The following is a 20,671-nucleotide window of genomic DNA, read 5'->3' as shown; positions in this document are numbered from 1 at the left end:
AGTTTAAATTTGTAAAAGAGATGAAAGCAATAGAAGCCATAATGAAATAGAACAGTGTAGGAAAAACAGGATAGGCAGAACTGAAAAAGGACCAAATAGAATTTCTAGAGATAAAATCTAATTATTAAAATAAAAAGATTCAATGAACAGCTAAGTAGCAGATTATAAATAGTATGGAAAGAACTGAAAGTGAAAGAGAGCTGAGAAAATTAACTGCAATGAATCACAGACATGGAAAGGCATGGAAAAATAAAGAGTTCTTAAACAACATAGACGACAGAATCAGGATACAGATAGGAATCCCAGAAGGAAAGAACAGAGCTATTAGGGAACAGGAAACAGTTGAAGTAATACTACCTTACAATTTTCTTTTCTTTTCTTTTTCTTTTTTTTTTTTTTTTTTGAGACAGAGTCTTGCTCTGTCACCCAGGCTGGAGTGCAGTGGCACAATCTCGGCTCACTGCAAGCTCTGCCTCCCAGGTTCACACCATTCTCCTGCATCAGCCTCCCGAGTAGCTGGGACTACAGGCGCCCGCCACCACGCCCAGCTAATTTTTTTTGTATTTTTAGTAGAGACAGGGTTTCACCATGTTAACCAGGATGGTCTCAATCTCCTGACCTTGTGATCTGCCCGCCTCAGCCTCCCAAAGTGCTGGGATTACAGGCTTGAGCCACTGCGCCCAGCCAGAATTTTCCATAATAGAAGACTTTAATTATTACATGGAAGCAGCAGCCAGGGTCCTAAAGCAGGAGAAATAAAAACATGCAAACTCGGATTCATGATAAAACATCATAACATAACATCAAAGACTGAAGGAAATCTTAAAAGCAAACAGAAGAGAAATTACTAAGCAAAACAAGACAATTAGAATGATAGCAAAACATCTCATTAGCAACATATGCCACAAGACAACGAAATAACATTTTCAAAATGCTGAGGAAAAATAACTAAGAATTCTATATTTGGGAAGCAATGATAAATTAGACATTTTCAAACAAAGATTGAGAGTTTACCACTCTTAAACTCTGGCTGAACAAATTACTAAAGGAAGTCCTTCAGTATGGATTCCTTCTTGACATGTTTTTAAATTCATAAAGTGCACAGGGTTACAGGCCGCTTGCAGTGGCTCACCCACCAGCACTTTAGGAAGCTGAGGTAGGTGGATCACTTGAGCTCAGGAGTTCAAGACCAGCCCGGGCAACATGGCAAAACCCTGTCTCTACAAAAAAGTGCAAAAATTAGCAGAGTATGCTATAATCCCAGCTACTCAGGAGGCTGAAGTGGGAGGATGGCTTGGGCCTGGGAGGTTGAGGCTGCAGTGAACCATGTTTGTGCCATTACACTCCAGCCTGGGTGCCAAAGCAAGACCCTGGGTACTTTAGTAGTTATATAAGTGTGTGTGTATATATATATATGTGTGTGTGTATATATATATTTGTGTGTGTGTGAGACAGGGTCTTGCTTTATGTGTATACATATATAGACATATACATATATATACACACACATACACAAAAGAAGTAAATTATACCAAAATACAGTTACTTTGGACATGTATGTACAAAAAATTGAATTTAGACACACACTTTACACCTTTCCCAAAAATTAACTCAAAATGGATAATAAATCTAAGCGTAAAATGCAAAACTACAAAACTCCTAGAAGGTAACATAGGAGAAAATCGACATGCCGCTGGGTTTGGCCATGACTTTTTAGTTACAACACCAAAAGAATGTCCCAGGGAAGAAAGAAATTGACCAGTTGGACTTCATTAAAATTGAAAACTGCTCTGTGAAAGACGCTGTTAAAATAATGAAAAGACAAGCCACAGACTCAGAGAAAATCTCTGAAAAGCACGTATTTGATAAAGAACTGGTGTCCGAAATATACAAAGAACTCTTAAAACTCAAAAATGAGAAAACAAAAACCCAATTAAAAAATGGGCAAAAGATCTAAACACCTCCTGTTACACAGATGACAAATAAGCATAAAAAAAGATGTTCCAGGGCTGGGCGTGGTGGCTCACGCCATAAACCCAGCACTTTGGGAGGCCAAGGTGGGTGGATCACCTGAGGTCAGGAGTTTGAGACTAGCGTGGCCATCACGGTGAAACCCCGTTTCTCCTAAAAATACAAAATTAGCTGGACGTGGTGGCATGCGCCTGTAATCCCAGCTACTTGGAAGGCTGAGGCAGGAGAATCATTTGAACCAGGGAGGCAGAAGTTACAGTAAGCTGAGATCGCACCATTGCACGCCAGCCTGGGCAAAAAAAGTGAAACTCCATCTCACAAAAGAAAAAAAAAAAAAAAAAAGATGTCCAAATCATACGTCATTAGAGAATGGCAATTTAAAACAACAATGAGATACCACTACACATGTATTAGACTGGCTAAAATACAAAACACTGACAACACCAAATCCTGGCAATGATGTGAACCAATAGTAACTCTTACCCACCATAGTTGGGAATGCAAAAACAGATACTTTGGCAGTTTCCTAGAAAGTAAACATAAACTTACCATACAATCCAGCAATCATGCTCCTTGGTACTAAATGTGTTGAAAATTTATGTGTACACAAAACCTACACACGAATGTTCATGGCAGCTTTATTTGTAACTGCCCGAACTTGGATGTGACCCAGATGTTCCTCAATAGCTCAATGGATAAACAAACTGTAGTATAATCATAGAACGAAATATTATTCAGCAATAAAAAGAAATGAGCCATCAAGCCACTAATAGACATGGAGAAACCTCAAATGCATATTGTGAAGTGAAGGAAGCCAATCTGAAAAGGTTACACACTATATGATTCCAACTATATGGAAAAGGTGAAACTATAGAGACAGTAAAAAGATCAGTGGTTGCTAGAGTTTCAGGAGAAGGAAGGGATGAATAGGTGGGGAACAGCAGATTTTTAGGGCAGTGAAACTATTCTGTACAACACTATAATTGTGGATACACATCATCGTGCATTTGTCAAAACTCACATAATATATAACACCAAGAATGAACCCTAATGTAAGCTATGGAATTTAGTTAATAATAAATCAATATTGGCTCAATTGTGACAAACTTATTACACTAGCATAGGATGTCAATAATAGGGGAAACTGTGTGCATGGTGAGGGAGGAAGGGCATGTTTGGGAACTCTGTACTTTTCCATCAATGTTTTTCTGTAAGTCTAAAACTGCTCCCAAAAAACCATCTACTGATAAAGAGAAAATTAAAAAACAATAAAAACAGCAACAACAAAAACAATACCTTGACATATGGGAAGATGAAAATTAAAACGTTCTAAGTTCCTCATATTGTTTTGTAGAAAGAGATGTTGATTATCTTTAGACTTTCAGTCAAATAATGCACATCAAAAATTTAAAAGTAACTGCTAAACGAAAAGAGGATGAAGTAAAACAACTCCTGTTATAAAGCAAATCTATTCCTTTTAACTGTGGCAGCTTACCTGAGATTCCAGAACCTCCAATTTACGTTTCCTTGCATGAAGAGCTTTACTTGGAAAAGCCCAATAATAATTAGAAGTTCCGATCCTCTCACAGTCAACCATACCATCATCAACTAAGCTCTGAAGGACTTCTTTTACTGACATAGCAGCTAAGAGACAATTTTTAAAGACTCTATGTTAAAAAAACACCATAAATAAAATTAAAGGACAAATAACCGGGGAAACACTTGCAAAACATATGACAAATCAAGAATTAAAAAGTTAATAAATAATAAGCTCTTAAAAATAACAATATGCACAACAAAAAATTGCCTAAGGAAACATTCCTTAGAATGTATCCCCATCCTTAAGCAAAGCATAACTTATATGGGAGCTTAGGGGAAAACAGGTCATATACAGGATTAAGAATAGGACCTGAGTTCTAGTCCTAACTCTTAGCAGTAACACTGGATGACTCTAGGGCAAACTGTTCTTTATGCCTAATTTTTAAAACCTATTAGATATGATCATTTCCAATCCTACTTTGGTGCACAGCGGTAATGTCAATAAAATGTTACTTGTGAGAAGCCTTTGAAAAAGTAAAACAGAACTACAGAAATGCAAGTTTTTCTCCCCCAATAGATTATGTACTAATAGAAGATACTAGCATCAGTGCTTAGTAAGTAATTTTAAGAGTGTTAACGCTCATAGTCTGTTGCTATATGGTATCTTTTCCTTTTCTAAATAATGTTTCTTTTTTAAAAAAAGATGTTGGGTAATTTGGCTATCATCTTATACTGCAGAAAAAAATTGTCAATCACTGGGAGGGAAAACGGTAAGAAAAAAAGGAATCTAGTTAATACAAATTTTTAAAATAAATTTGTCCATCTTGTAGACTGTATTGAATTTTGATTTTGATCCTTCAAGATACAGTTGAGATTCCATTACCTACAATTTGTCTGGGGATATTAGGACACTGGTGTAATTAAAACTGTATAGTTGACCCTTGAACAGTACAGGTTTGAACTGTATGGGTCCAGTTATACGTGGATTTTCTGCCACCCGAGACAGCAACACCACTTCCTCAGCCTACTCAACGTAAGATGACAAGGACGAAGACCTTTAGGATGATCCACTGCCACTTAATGAATAGTAAATACATGGTATGGCTTCCCGTCAACAGCAGGCTATCAGTAGTTAAGTTTTGGGGGAGTCAAAAGTTACATGCAGATTTTCAATTGTGTGGGGGATTGGTATCCCAATCTTGAAAAACATAGGTGTTGTTCAAGGGTTAGCTGTGTATTTAAACTTAAGAAATTTTCCTATCTTTAAGAAGTAGCAGAACCAATTGTTCACTGATGACTGTAAAGACAGAATAACTGTGTGGTGTGCATAAAAGTGTGAGGGACTCTCAGTGGTTGTCTAGTTTCATTTGTATGTACATTCATAATAAAAGAGGTTTTTTCATTTTGAAACAACATAAGACACAGAAAAAATACATCAATGTGCATCTATAAAATATGCATGGTGGCTCATGCCTATAATCCCAGCACTTTGGGAGGCCGAGGCAGGTAGATCACTTGAGGTCAGGGGTTTGAGACCAGCCTGGCCAACATGGCGAATCCCCATCTCTACTAAAAATACAAAGGTTAGCTGGGCATGGTGGCAGGCACTTGTAATCCCAGCTACTTATGAGGCTGAAGCAGGAGAATTGCTTGAACCTGAGAGGCAGAGATTGCAGCATGCCAGGACTGCACCACTGCACTCCAGCCTGGATGACAGAGTAGATTCTGTCTCAAAAATAAATAAATAAATAAAATTAAAATAAAATGAAATATACATGGCCAATATATGAGAAAAATGTTCAACCACATTAATAACTGAAGAAATAAAAAATAAAGCAATTAGACATGACTACCCAATTAAAAACACTAAAAAAATAAAGAATTCAAGGAAATGGGTACTCTCAGTATGGGTGGAGAAATGTGGCATTCTGTAGCTAAAACTTTAGATTTATACATATCTTTTTTTTTTTTTTTGAGACGGAGTCTTGATCTGTCCCCAAGATGGAGTGTAGTGGTGCGATCTCGGTTCACTGCAAGCTCTGCCTCCCAGGTTCACGCCATTCTCCTGCCTCAGCCTCCTGAGTAGCTAGGACTACAGATGCCCGCCACCATGCCGGGCTAATTTTTTTATTTTTATTTTTAGTGGAGACAGGGTTTCACCACGTTAGGCAGGATGGTCTCAATCTCCTGACCCTGTGATCTGCCTGCCTTGGCCTCCCAGAGTGCTGGGATTACAGGCGTGAGCCACCGCGCCCAGCCTGATTTATACATATCTTTTATGGGGAAATTCCACCTTATGAATACAGCCAAACAAAACAATAATAGATACATAAAAGGATGCCTGTCAATACATTGTTTTCGATAGCAAAAAAACTGGAAACCAGTCTAATAACTGGATTTTTATTTTAAAGACAGGATTTTGCTATGTTGCCTAGCTGGCCTGAAGCGATCCTCCCGCTTCAGCCTCCAGAGTGGCTGGGACCTCAAGGTGTGTGTGCTACTACCCAGCTTATCAACTAGATTTTTAAAGGTATTTTTTATTGCAATGGGATGCTATACAATCATTTATGTTATAAAAGGATATTTAATGACAGGGATATATATTCAAAATGTAATATACAGGATGTATTATACAGAAAAATAAAGGACAACATGACAGTGGTTATCTTTGGATGGTAGGTAACTGGTGGTAATTTCTTTGTCTCTAGAAATTCAGGTTTTCCATAAAGTGAAAGACTGTTGCAGAAAAGATGACTTAATGAATATTAAGATATTTCCCAAAACATCCCAGTATATTTCCCAAAACATTCCAGTGTAATTTTGGTACTTACTAATGCCTTTCTCTTTGGGAGCAATCTTCTCCAAGTCTTTTAATTGAAACACATCTTTCTGTTTAAAAGGGTTTTAAAGAAAATGAAAAGCACGTGTTTATTTTCTACTATGTATATTATCTTTTTAAAAAACTTTTATTATGGGTACATAATAGTTGTATACATTTACAGGGTATGTGTGATATTTTGATACAGGTATACAATGTGCTATGATCAAATTGTGGTAATTAGGGTATCCATCCCTTCAAACACTGATCATTTCTTTGTGTTAGGAACATTACGATTCCACTTTTAGTATTTTAAAATATACAATATATTATTGTTAACTATAGTCACCCTATCGTGTTCTATTATATATTTATATATACATCATAATTTTATGTTCATGAAAAAATGTATTTAAAAAATTGGCCTGGAAATGAACAGTATAATAGAATCAAGCATTTTAGAGCTTATAAGAAACTCTTTGATTATCTCATTCAATACCCTCAATAGAACTTAAAATGAAGAGATTTTTGCATACATATACAATTTTTTTTTGTTTGAGACATGGTTTCACTCTATCACCTAGATGGGAGTGCAGTGGCATGATCATGGCTCACTGCAGCCTTGACCTCCAGGGCTCAAGCAATCCTCCCACTTCAGCCTCCTGAGGGAGAACATAAAGAACAATAAAGTTCTTGGAGATCAGAACATAAAGAACAATCTTCCCACTTAAGTATAAAAACTAGTTATAGGCCAGTCACGGTGTCTTCTGTCTGTAATCCCAGCATTTTGGGAGGACTGCTTGAGCCTAAGAGCTGGAGACTGGCCTGGGTAACATATTGAGACCACTCTCGCACCACAACTCTACAAAATCAAAAAATTAGCTGGGTGTAGTGGCGTGTGCCTGTAGTCCTAGATACGTGGGAGGCTGAAGTGGGAGAATCGCTTGAGCCTGGGAGGTTGAGGCTGCAGTAAGCTATGACTGTGCCACTATACTCCAGCCTGAGTATAGAGTGAGATTCTGTTTCAAAAAACAAAACAAAACAGAAATGGTATCAAAAAACACCAACCTAGTTATACTGGATCACTTGGTAACACGAGCGAATTACCTTCTCTGACACTTTGATTTTAAGAAAACACAGACAGTGCTTTAACATGTATGACACTGTACAGATTTAGCAGTTCTAACTAAAAGCAAAACAGGCAACTGTCAGGTTTCGTGGAAGGGGTTTCGTGGAAGAGCTATACCTAAACAATAGGGAAATTATACAATTCATGGCTGCCTATCAATCATTCACATATACATGTTGCATGTCCACCATATGCAAAGGAAAACATTAAGGGAAGATATGCGTGTTGAATATTTAAATCTTACGACCAGAAAAAAAAAAAAAAAACCTGTCTAGAATATTATTTTCTACTGCTAATAAGCCTTGGTTGAAGTGGTGAAAAGAACTTGCATAACAAAAGTTAAATCATTTGAAAAAACTAAAGTATGTAGTAATTAGAACAGAAATATTGTGGATGGGCATGGTGGCTCACGCCCCTGTAATCCCAGCACTTTGGGAGGCTGAGGCGGGTGGATCGTTTGAGCTCAGGAGTTCGAGACCAGTATGGCCAATATGGCAAAACCCTGTTTCTACTAAACATACAAAAATTAGCTGGGCGTTATGGCGGGAACCCAAGTAATCCAGGTAGTCGGGAGGCTGAGGCACAAGAATCGCTTGAACTTGGGAGGTGGAGGCTGCAGTAAGCCAAGATCACACCACTGCACTCCAGCCTGGGCAAAAGAGAGAGACTCAGTCTCAAAACAAAACAACAACAACAAAAAAAACCAGAAATATTTTGATTATTGTTACGAAATATTTGGGATACAGTTCTTCCAAAATAAACTTGAAAAGGCAACTGCACTTGGAAATTATACTTCATAAAAATTTAAAACTTCTGCTCATCCAAGGGCACTGGAAAGAAAATGAAATGACAAATACCAACTAGATTAAAATAACTGCAAAACATGTACCTGGAAAAGGCCTGGCACCCAGGATATACATATATAAAGAACTCCTTTGAAGTACATTTAAAAAAAAGAGTTGATGGAGAGATAAGAAGTAGATAGATGAATATATATGTGATAAAGCCAGAAGAATAAAATGAGAATGGTAGAATCTAGGTAGTAGGCATATGGGTATTCACTGAAAAACTCATCTTTGCTGTATGTTTGAAAATTTTCGTAATAAAATGTTGAAAAAATTTCATCTCACTACACCTAAGAGTTAGTAAATTTAGGAAAATATTAAGTCATTGAACTTCGTGAGAGTATGAGATTAATTTTTGCACATTGAGGAATAAATTATTTAAACATAATACTTTAGAATCTCAGGGAACATGTAATACATTACTGACTTTAAGTCTTTAATGCATTAGAAAAATCAGTTAATCAAACCTCTTTGCAAATACTTTAAATTCCCTAGAAAAAGAACACGAACCATTGAGATATCTGCCTAAATGCAGTCACCAAGGAACAGCTCCAGATGTACTGGCTGCCCCAGTGGGGCTGCTGTATAAACAAACAGGCTTGGAAAGAACTAGCCTCAGAACTCAGTGCGGTCACTGACGTGGACAGAGCAAATGATCTCAAGTAAATCTCAGTTCTTAGACTCCCCGGCATTAAGCAGAGATAATGAAGAAGGGATGAAGACAATATAAAAAGATGTGTAGGTATGTGTAGGATACCATGGAAGACATATAATCCTAGATAATATTGTTTTTTTTTTTTCTTTTTCTTTTTTTATAATACTTCAAGTTCTAGGGTACATGTGCACAACATGCAGGTTTGTTACATATGTATGTATGTGCCATGTTGGTGTGCTGCACCCATTAAATCATCATTTACATTAGGTATATCTCCTAAAGCTATCCCTCCCCCCTACCTCCTCCCCACAATAGGCCCCAGTGTGTGATGTTCCCCTTCCTGTGTCCAAGTGATCTCATTGTTCAATTCCCACCTATGAGCGAGAACATGCGGTCTTTGGTTTTCTGTTCTTACGATAGTTTGCTGAGAATGATGGTTTCCAGCTGCATCCATGTCCCTACAAAGGATACAAACTCATCCTTTTTTATGGCTGCATAGTATTCCATGGTGTATATGTGCCACATTTTCTTAAACCAGTCTGTCACTGATGGACATTTGGGTTGATTCTAAGTCTTTGCTATTGTGAATAGTGCCGCAATAAACATACGTGTGCGTGTCTTTATAGCAGCATGATTTATAATCCTTTGGGTATATACCCAGTAATGGGATGGCTGGGTCAAACGGTATTTCTAGTTCTAGATCCTTGAGGAATTGCCATACTGTTTTCCACAATGGTTGAACTAATTTACAGTCCCACCAACAGTGTAAAAGTGTTCCTATTTCTCCACATCCTCTCCAGCACATGTTGTTTCCTGACTTTTTAATGATTGCCATTCTAACTGGTGTGAGATGGTATCTCATTGTGGTTTTGATTTGCATTTCTCTGATGGCGAGTGTTGATGAGCATTTTTTCATGTGTCTTGGCTGTATGAATGTCTTGTTTTGAGAAATGTCTGTTCATATCCTTTGCCCGCTTTTTGATAGGGTTGTTTTTTTCTTGTAAATTTGTTTGAGTTCTTTGTAGGTTCTGGGTATTAGCCCTTTGTCAGATGAGTAGATTGCAAAAATTTTCTCCCCTGTTAACTCTGATGGTAGTTTCTTTTGCTGTGCAGAAGCTCTTTAGTTTAATTAGATCCCATTTGTCAATTTTGGCTTTTATTGCTGTTGCTTTTGGTGTTTTAGACATGAAGTCCTTGCCCATGCCTATGTCCTGAATGGTATTACCCAGCTTTTCTTCTAGGGTTTTTATGCTTTTAGGTCTAATATTTAAGTCTCTATTCCATCTTGAATTAATTTTCATGTAAGGAGTAAGGAAAGGATCCAGTTTCAGCTTTCTACTTATGGCTAGCCAATTTTCCCAGCACCATTTATTAAATAGGGAATCCTTTCCCCATTTCTTGTTTTTGTCAGGTTTGTCAAAGATCAGATAGTTGTAGATGTGTGGTATTATTTCTGAGGGCTCTATTCTTTTCCATTGGTCTCTGTCTCTGTTTTGGTACCAGTACCATGCTGTTTTGGTTACTGTAGCCTTGTAGCATAGTTTGAAGTCAGGTAGCATGATGCTTCCAGCTTTGTTCTCTTGGCTTAGGATTGTCTTGGCAATGGGGCTCTTTTTTGGTTCCGTATGAACTTTAAAGCAGTTTTTTTCCAATTCTGTGAAGAAAGTCATTGGTAGCTTAGTGGGGATGGCATTGAATCTATAAATTACCTTGGGCAGTATGGCCATTTTCACAATATTGAGTCTTCCTATCCATGAGCATGGTATGTTCTTTCATTTGTTTGTGTCCTCTTTTATTTCATTGAGCAGTGGTTTGTAGTTCTCCTTGAAGAGGTCCTTTACATCCCTTGTAAGTTGGATTCCTAGGTGTTTTATTCTCTTTGAAGCTATTGTGAATGGGAGTTCATTCATGATTTGGTTCTCTGTTTGTCTGTTACTGGTGTATAAGAATGCTTGTGATTTTTGCACATTGATTTTGTATCCTGAGACTTAGCTGAAGTTGCTTATCAGCTTAAGGAGATTTTGGGCTGAGACGATGGGGTTTTCTAAATATACAATCATGTCATCTGCAAACAGGGACAATTTGACTTCTTCTTTTCCTAACTAAATATGCTTTATTTCTTTCTCTTGCCTGATTGCCCTCGCCAGAACTTCCAACACTATGTTGAATAGGAGTGGTGAGAGAGGGCATCCCTGTCTTGTGCCAGTTTTCAAAGGGAATGCTTCCAGTTTTTGCCCATTCAGTATGATATTGGCTGTGGGTTTGTCACAAATAGCTCTTATTATTCTGAGATACGTTCCATCAATACCGAATTTATTCAGAGTTTTTAGCATGAAGGGCTGTTGAATTTTGTCAAAGGCCTTTTCTGCATCTATTGAGATAATCATGTGGTTTTTGTCTTTGGTTCTGTTTATATGCTGGATTACATTTATTGATTTGCATATGTTGAACCCTTTTTTTTTTTTTTTTTTTTTTTTTTAAGACAAGGTCTCATTCTGTTACCTGGGCTAGAGTGCCTGAGTGACAGAGTGTGATCACGGCTCACTACCAACCTCAAACTCTTGGGCTCAACAGATCCTCCTGCCTTGGTCTCCCAAAATATTGGAATTACAGGTGTGAGCCGTGGCATCTGGCCCTAGATAACATTTCATAAAGCACTTATGACCTGGGCATTGTTTAATATATTATCTTATTTAATCCCCATACCAACACTGTGAGCTGGGTAAAATTATCATCTTCTTTGAGAGAAGAAGAAACAGACATAGAGAGGTCAAGAACCTTGCTTAAAGGTCACAAAGCTATTGAGTTAAACAGGTTCCAGATGCAAACTTTCAATTATTGAGCTACACTGTTCTCATGTTCTTCCTAAGTGCAACAGGCAAATAATTTATTACATTAGCAGCTCCAAAACACACATACACGCACGTATATATCCATCCATACATGATCATGTCTATGCATCTTTTTCTCCATTTATATATTTATTTTAATTATCTGGGCATACGCATGGCCATTCCAGAGATCTGTGTGCCAGTGGAAAGCTACTCATTTGTTTGCTGAAGTAATTTTTTAAAAAGCTCAACACATTTATTGGTGGCCTATTTTGTGCCTCAAATAGTCCCTGACGGTTCTTACTCTCTCTATGAGTTGTCATTATTACCAATGACTATGTTTTTAAAAGATTTCCAAAACCTTGCAGACAGCCCACTTATGATTAGAGGCAATATAGTATGTGCTGCTTCATTAGTTGATTTTCTAATTTGATTAAAAAGGTAGTATTTGTTCACTGTAGGTAACAAAGAGTGTAAAACAAAATCCACCTGTATCTTACCATTGTTAATATTTGTCATCATGCATTGTTTTTTATATTTTACATTTTCTACTTAACATTAAATTATAAGCATTTTCCCTTGACATTAGGGGGCTGCTATTGACATCTAAAGAAAGTCAAATTCTGTAACAAATCCTTGAGTAGCCATATTTGATTTTGTTGGAATTTTTACTTGCCAATTGCAACAACGAAATTAGAATCCAGATTCCTGAATCTGAATTCCAGAATCCATGCTTTTCACTCTGCACCATTATTGTTGATTTGCTTTGAGATGTTGAAGCAAATCGAATATTTATCTACTTTTGACATCAGTCTGGATCCTGGATATACCATATCCCATTCATGAGAGAACAAATTAAATGGCCTCCATTACTTTTACCAAATCTCTTATACTTTTCAATTCCATCAAAAAACTGATAGACTAAATAAATGAGCAGCAACTGATTAGGCTATAATGAAAAAAAGAAACAGGAATATATGAAATGAATCAATCAGTACAATTAATTCCCAGCTTTATGGAAAACCTCACTAATTACTAACTTCCTTAAACTGCTGATCCTCAGAGTTTTTCATGTTTTGGTGTTACTGAGGACAAGGTTTAAAATTTTTCAGTTAGAAACTGTCACTTTTGAGATAATTAACAATATTGTAAAATGACAAAATAATTTCCCCAACACTCTCCTCAGCTTTCTACTGTCTTGCAGGAATTAAACCTACTTTTCTTGCTGAGACCACAGGAAAAATATTTCAACTCAGCAGAATAATTGCCGTAATTTTCATATAGAGACTTCACCAATTTATCTTCCTAACCATATCATCATCATAATATGATATCCTGTTCTGAACTGCCAATGACTTTTAAGAATAAGATTATACTTAGTGGGCAAATCCCCAGTGTATTTTGCTTTTTTTTTTTTTTTAACTAAGAATCTGCCTTAAAGTGAAAAGGGATTTTATCACGTTAATATTCAATTTTACCACTTTTTCCCATCTTCACATTTGTATATCATGAAAATAGCCAACGAGGCTATGCAGGTCCTGCCAAGCCATATCATATGGCTTGAAGTTAGTGTTGTTTTAGGTGAAAGATTTATGTGGCCTTTAACCTGAAGACAAAGAAAAGCTTTCCAGTAACAGGGTAAAGCCATGAGACAGGAGGCTCTAGAGCCAGGTACCTGGGTTTGAACTCTGGCTCTGTCACTTAGGAGATGAAACTTTAAACATATTTCCTGTTGGTGGCAGGTACAAATATCTGGAATAAATTAAGGAGGCCTGTGTACCATCAACTATGTGTTACACATTAGACAGACTTAAAATCCAAAGACAGTATTTGGTACTCCCTCTGAAATCAAATGATTCTTCCTGGTTTGAATCCTGGAACTATGGCTTCTATTGTTTGAGATCCAGGACTGGTTGGCACCCAGGCAGCACTCAGGAGATGTGGGCTTTCGTCATTATTATTTTTCAGGCAGAAAGGGGAGACAATCAAATATATGCATCAGAAGATTCTGGTGCCAGTATACAGGACTGCTTGGGTGAAAGAGACTCTACCAATAGTGGGATATGTTTTTTCAACTCCATAACTCACAGGAGCCACAAATATTTGCAGAATCTTACCCATTCTTCAAGAAATTGATCAGTATTGATGTCTTACAAAGAAGGGCAGTTAACATTGGATGACATATACTTAAGATGAAAATTACACAAAATTATGTGTTAAAGAAAATGACTTACTGTTTCAAAAAATATTTCCATCATGCGAGTTCTCTTTTCTTCTGCACTCAGTCCTTTTTTCTTTGACTAAAGCACAAAAATTAAAAAGTAATGCTTTTAAACACATTTTGAAAACAGCTAGATTTGCAACATTATTTGAAATTTTATGCATGGTCTTATCTGATACCAACAGGTCTGATACTCTCAAAGTCAGACCTAAAGACTCATTTTAATTACTATCTGCCAACCACTGTGCTAGGTGCTGCCAAGGTAGTAACTATAAATTGAGATAGAGCCTGGCATTTCGTAGAAATTCAGTATTTATAAAGTGAACCAATGATAAGCCACTGTATTGACCTTCCAAAGGCTTACAATCTCTCCAGAAAATAGATAGATGTAACTACTTATAGCTAATGAACAGCTACATGTGCCAATTGCTACATAAATACCCAGAACAGAATGAATTCCACTATGCAGAGGAAGAAGGGTTACCTAAGAAGGACAGAGATTAAAAAGATTTTGGCAAATTGAGAAATGGTGAGAAGCACATCTTGGGGAGATCACACACAGGCACAATGTTATGGAAGTACATGGAATTCTCCAGAAGGATAAGCTGTGGGGGATAATTATTGTATGAAGTATGTATGGGGAGTGGCAGATGGGATGAGAAAGGTGTGGGGTCAGATTACGAAAGCTGACTGTCCAGCTGAGAGTGGACTTCATTCTAGACAATGAGGAGCTGCTGAGTAATTTCTAAAGCAGACTAGTGGCAAGATTAGAGTTGCATTTTAGTAAGTTAATTATAGCAGCAATGTGGACGACAAGAGGGAAGGAGGAAAGGCCTATCCAAGTAGAAAATGGAAGCCTACTCAGGTTATTCTTCTGTAATACCCTTTAGCCAATTTGAAATTAAGACAATATGTAGCTGAAATATATGTTAATAATAAATTTTACAGTATGTTGTATATAGAATATATAAAGCTAAATCCCAAGTTAGAAGAGAAAGGAGCCAAATTTCCTCCAACCCAAAGGTTTACAGGAAAAAAAAAAAGAGTGAGCACTATCACCTCCAGTTCTCTAATAAAAAATTCCGCACTAATATTTCTTATGTGATCTGCATCTTTCTCAAACATTGTAGGGGATTATAAAGGAATATAAATTGTTTGCTTAAACAGCAGACATAAAACCACAGTTAAAGACTGCCCCATCCAACCAAAAACATCATCAGAAAATGTGAGTTTACATAAGTGAAGACAATGATTTGGAATTGCCATTCTGGCTACACACTAGAGTGAGTGAGTCTTAATTCTTGTAAAACCTAGAAACCCACTAACTTGGCTGCGCGGTGGCTCACACCTGTAATCCCAGCACTTTGGCAGGCTTAGGCTGGAGGATCACTTGAGGCCAGGAGTTTGAGACCAGCCTGGGCAACAAAGCAAGACACTGTCTCAAAACAAAACGAAACAAAAAAAAGCCCCCCCCCAAAAAAAAAAAAAAAAAAAAAAAAAACCGGTGCACTAACTCATTCCCACAGGAAAAAAATGATCAGGTATTTCTTGATGAGTAATATGGGTAAATAAATAGCTTAAAGTTTATATTTTTCTCTTCTTCCTCAGTCCACTCTCAAACACTGTTTTGCTGCAGGGTTTGGCTACTGACCCCATCTCCTAATATCTTATCTTTGATCTCATCTGCTTTCATGGTTTTAATTAACACTCACGCTGAGATCTCATATCTTTACATTCACCCCTGGGTGTGCTCCTGAGCTTCAGTCTCATGCATCTACCCGCCTGCTGGACAAAATTCAACTCTGTCTAAACTCAACTCTTCCTCTCTCATACCTACTCCCCACAAACTTGCTATTCTAGACCTTGAGTCTCAGATACTACCTCGTGACCCAAGCCAGAGGCCTGACAGTCATCCTAGGTACCTTTACCTCTCTTATCTCACATCCAACCAATCACCAAGTTCTGCCAGTTTCAGCATTTAATTACTTCTCTTACCTGTCCTGTCTGTTCTATCTCTACTACCACTGCCTCATTCAGGCCTTCATCATCCGTCTCCTGCAATATATCTCCAGTCCCCTAACCACACTTTGACTCACCCTCTATGTTCACATTCTGTGCTGGGAAAACATAAATATGACCATGTCCCTCCCTTGCTCAAAACCCTCCAGTGGCTCCCAGACATCCAGGCGTATCTGAGTACCCCAGTATGATATACAAAGCCCTTTATCACCTAACCCCAGGCTACCTTTTACAGCCTCTTCCACCACACCCCACCTCAAATTCTGCCATTAACAGAATGGAAACCTAAGCTACTTGAGTTGTAACACAAAAACTACTTGCAATTATCTACTCAAAGAATGCTCTCATTTCCGTCCTTAAAAAAAATGTTGTTCCTCCACCTAGAACACCCTCACCTCTCTCGCCTACTCAAAACTCCAAAACATCTCCCAAGGCTTAATTTAGGCGCTATCCCTCCAGAACTTCCCTGAGTTCACAGGCTAAGCATGTATTCCCAGAACACACCTTCGTCAAATCACTTACTACATTGAAAAGATGTTTACTTGTCTCTCCCAGCACACTGAAAAACTTCTTCAGAACATGAACTGCCTTTGCCTTTCCAGGGCTTAGTGCCAAGTTAGAAAGGGGAGACATAAAGCCCTTAATTTTAGGACCATGTATCTAAAGCCCCCAACTCTAAAATTTGAGACTGCTCAGGCTCCTAAGCCCCCCAACACCTACCATACTCCCATAGATATAACGGGTGAATTAATCATAGTGAATTCAGTGACACCATGTATTGCCTGGCTTGGAGAGATAAATCAGAGAAATCTCAGGTAGGCAAACTCCAGGAACCCATACAGACCTGCTCACTAAACCTAGGGCTGAGAGCCAGGGTCCAGGACTGCTCTATCTGCCTGCCTTCATTCTTGCCTCTGCAGTATCTGATAAATCAAGCATGAAATTCGTAACAGTTAGAAGACTCCTTCAACATATTTTTCTAGTCCAAAAGGTCCTAAACTGCCATACATTAGAATCAGCTCAGGAGTTTTTTAAAAATACTGATGCCCAGGCTCACGTCGAATGAATGGAATCAAAATCTCTGGAATGGGACCTGGGCAACATATTTTAAAAATCCTCCAATATATTTTTAAAATCCTCTCCAACATATTTTTTAATTGTGGCAGGGTTGAGAACCCTACTTTTGTCAGCCCAGAATCTGAAGGCCATGTCAAGGGCGCTGCAGGGCAGTGGGAATCCCTTAAGAACTTCAGTCTGTGGCTGCATTAGCAGAAAGCAGATCCCGAAGTGTTAGGCAAGATCCTAACATTTTGATATTCTAAACAGCTCCTCGCACTCCACAAGAATCTGCCCCCGAGAGGCAGGCAATGAGGAGAATCTAGTGTCCTGGTTTTAGGAAAGTTTTAGGAAAGCTCTCAACACTCAGCTCAGCAGCTATGGAAGTTACTCAGGAAATGTGGATGAGCTCTATCATCCATTTCCATTGTTTTCAGCCTGATTTATTCATCAGTCTTTTTTATGACTAGAAATAATTTCTATTAACCACAGTAGGAGTATCATACCCAGAATTAAAATAACTAATGTAAAAAGATGCCATATTAATACTCATATTTAGAAACTTCTCAAAAAAAATCAATGAGGATGTATTTAATATTTAATTAAGACTAGGAAAAACCTGATGGTGTAAGTTAGCGATGCATTCAAATTAGTAGTAAGTCAGGAGACTCAAAATCTGACTCAAGGACTGTGAAGCTTTCTGGAAGTATTTTAAACCACTTTAAAAATCATGTTATCTGAGGAACCTTCTCAATTAGAAGTTATGGAATTCCTACAGCCAGCCCTACTCATCAATTACAATAAAATTATGAAGAATTATTAAGTAGATGTCACTGCTGCTCTCAGAGTTCAGCACTGCACTCTTCCAATTTCAAAAATTGCCCGAACTCTATTTACTTAGGCTGCCTAACCAAATGAAAACAGTTTCTAATTCATAATCAATCAAAAGTTTACTTTTGACCAACACTAAACTTATTTCCTGATCACATATTAAAAAATAGGAAGTCTGCATCTTATCAAAAGTTTTAATTTTTTAAAAGGATTCTCTATTATCAGAGGTAAGCTTCTGAAGAGTTAACACATTTAGTATTAGAAGGTGATTCATGTATAAAGAGAGAGAGATCAGGTAAAAGGACAAAGCGCGTTTGAGCTGCACAGTTCTCCAAGTCAGTTATACGAGGTCAGCAACCCTGCAGAGAAAATTGGTAACACTGAAGAGCACTGCTAACAGATTTAACTGTAGTCCTGTTTGGCTTCTTAGAGCACTGTACGCCCAGGTGGCTGGGTTGTTAGTTTAACCACAAAGAAGCCGTTATCATTTATAACTACATCTGGACAAGTATCTTCAAATAAATAGCATACAACTAGATCCTGGTGTCCCACCCCGCCCCCTTTAGCTCGGCAACATTTAACGGCCACTTAAGTAAATGAAGATATTAAAATCTTAGATCCATTTAACTAGATGTTGATTCTTCGCCAACTGAAGCAGAAAAAACGGCATGAAACTTTGAAGGTTTATGAAAATGATTTGATGGGCAGAAAGACCTTAAGCTCATAAAGCCGATCTGGAATCTTACCAGGACTTAACCGATAATGACAGACGAGGAAGCCTTATTCAGTGCAGAGGGTCCTTAAAAAAGCATCAGCGCCCTACACAACCAGCAGAGCCCGGCACAGGAGCAGCGACTCCTGCCCTTTGGCAGAAACCGGGGCATTTTCACAGAAATCGACTAATTGGCACAAAGTGAAGATCCGTTAGGTAACTCGAAACTGAGAAGTTCTGGAATGTGCTCTACGTTATTACAATACAGAAAACCACTCAATGGTGACAAACCAGGAGGGCGCTTTGGGATCAAGACGTTCGCTTCCCGCAGTCCCTCCCGCCCACTTGCGCTTTCTCTCCCCGTTCTTAATGGGGGGCTACACCACGCGTGGCCGAGGCTGGAGGCGTAGGGAGCCCCGGTTCTCAAGGGGTTCGTGGTCTTTTAGATAAATCGGGGTTGGTGAGGTTCTCGAGTCACGTTCGCGAACGCTTCCAGCGTTCTAACTTAACCCGCCCGATGGGCCCTGGGGACAGACGCTGGGTGCAGCCAGCCGGGAGGCCGCGGACGCCCCCCCGCCTCGGAACTCCGGACCGGAGCGGCGGGGAACGACGCAGAGTGCGGAATGGCCGCGGCGGGGCCGCGCCGGGCCTGGCCTCTCCACTGGGAGGCCGAGAGCCGGGCGACCGCTCCCGCGGCCCGGCATGGCGGTCAACGCCAGGCCGGGATCCACACGCCAACGAGGGGCGGCGAAGCCCACACACTAGGGAGGAAGAAGACGCGGGACCACAGCCTCAGTCCTTACCATGGCGCGGGCGCCGGGCCTTCCGCTGGCTGGGCCTGCGCGTTGGGCGAGGGGCGAGGGGCGGGAAGACCAGTGCGCGTTTGATTTTGGCGCCGCCGACACCGCAGGGGCGGAGCAGCGAGACCGAGAAGGTGGAGGAGGAGGCCGGTCCTCGGACGCGCGGCCCGCAGCGACCCCTAGCGGTCCATCCGAACAGCCGGCGGGGGAAGGGGCGCGGGCCTGGGGCCGGGGCTGGGGGAGCTTGTCCGCGTCTCACCCGACCGATTACAGAGCTGCCTCCGTCTCCTCGGTATTCTGTGAATGTGACTTTTTTTTTTTTTAAAAAAGGACATCTTGCCTTTGCTTTTACTGCGTTTTCTTGGCGCCGCAGAAATCTGGCCTAAGTTTGGATTTAAAAAAATAGAGGCGTTTTAGGCTGCTGAGGAAGTAAACGCTTCCTCCATCCTTGCGGATTTGTCTTGTCTGGGGCTGACTAGATTCCTTTCTTCTAATCTGTCTTCTAATCTGACCTCTCATCTTCTCCCGCAGCCGCTACCCACTGCTTTCCAGCTTTTCAAATCCCGTGTATGTCTGTTTTTCCCTTAGGTTTTAAAAAAGAAGGAAACAACGGAATGAATTTCGAATCAAAATGGTCAAAAATACGCTATTTCATGGCTTGAGAATAGATGCAGATTCAGAGCAAAAACTCAGGCCCCTGAAACTGCTGAAAACATTTCACTGAGAATTCAATTATTTTCAAAATTATTATATGGTGTTTTGAACCAGTTTTAGGTGTAAGAAGTACGGCCCGGCACAGTGGCTCACACCTGTAATCCCAGCACTTTGGGAGGCAGAGGCGGGCGGATCACTTGAGGTCAGGAGTTTGAGACCAGCCTGGCCAACATGGTGAAATCCCATCTGTAATAAAAATACAAAAATTAGCCAGGCATGGTGGCGGGCGCCTGTAATCCCAGCTACTCGGGAGACTGAGGCAGGAGAATCGCTCACTGCAACCAGGAGACAGAGAATGCAGTGAGCCAAGACCGCACCACTGCACTCCAGCCTGGGCGACAGAGTGAGACTCTATAACACACACACACACGGACACACACACTATAGTAAGTCGTGTAGATACTGTTAAGAGTAGCATCTAAAATCAGAATTTATGGCCCCTGTTGCTTCTGCTGGAGGCAGAGGAAGGGATACATTGAATTGCAGAGTTCCATTAATTTGGTTTTTCCTGTAAGAGCTATACCATGTAA

At 39.4% G+C, this 20,671-nt stretch overlaps 1 protein-coding gene across 9 annotated transcripts in view; it reads right to left on the bottom strand.

The window, feature by feature from the left end:
• The window catches only part of MND1 (meiotic nuclear divisions 1), a 107,184-nt gene extending 87,689 nt beyond the window's left edge, over positions 1 to 19,495 (bottom strand). For 2 of the 9 annotated variants that reach the window (XM_065545623.2, XM_065545622.2), the window contains exons 1-5: positions 19,431 to 19,495; positions 14,023 to 14,088; positions 6,342 to 6,399; positions 3,467 to 3,615; positions 721 to 741 (exon numbers count right to left, since the gene is read on the bottom strand). In XM_065545623.2, the coding sequence (XP_065401695.1) occupies positions 721 to 741; positions 3,467 to 3,615; positions 6,342 to 6,399; positions 14,023 to 14,088; positions 19,431 to 19,433 (297 nt within the window). In that variant the 5' untranslated portion in view covers positions 19,434 to 19,495. Of the gene's footprint in view, positions 1 to 720; positions 742 to 3,466; positions 3,616 to 6,341; positions 6,400 to 14,022; positions 14,089 to 18,661; positions 18,867 to 19,430 lie in introns of those variants that run through there. The other 7 variants (XM_015450935.4, XM_045392967.3, XM_065545624.2 and 4 more) reach the window with 7 other exon arrangements.
• Positions 19,496 to 20,671: the final 1,176 nt, after the last annotated feature.

The sequence above is a fragment of the Macaca fascicularis genome, chromosome 5 (genome assembly GCF_037993035.2).
Source record: "Macaca fascicularis isolate 582-1 chromosome 5, T2T-MFA8v1.1".
NCBI lineage: Eukaryota > Metazoa > Chordata > Mammalia > Primates > Cercopithecidae > Macaca > Macaca fascicularis.
Note: the sequence above shows the minus strand (reverse complement) of the source record. Positions and strands in the feature narration are given on the sequence as shown.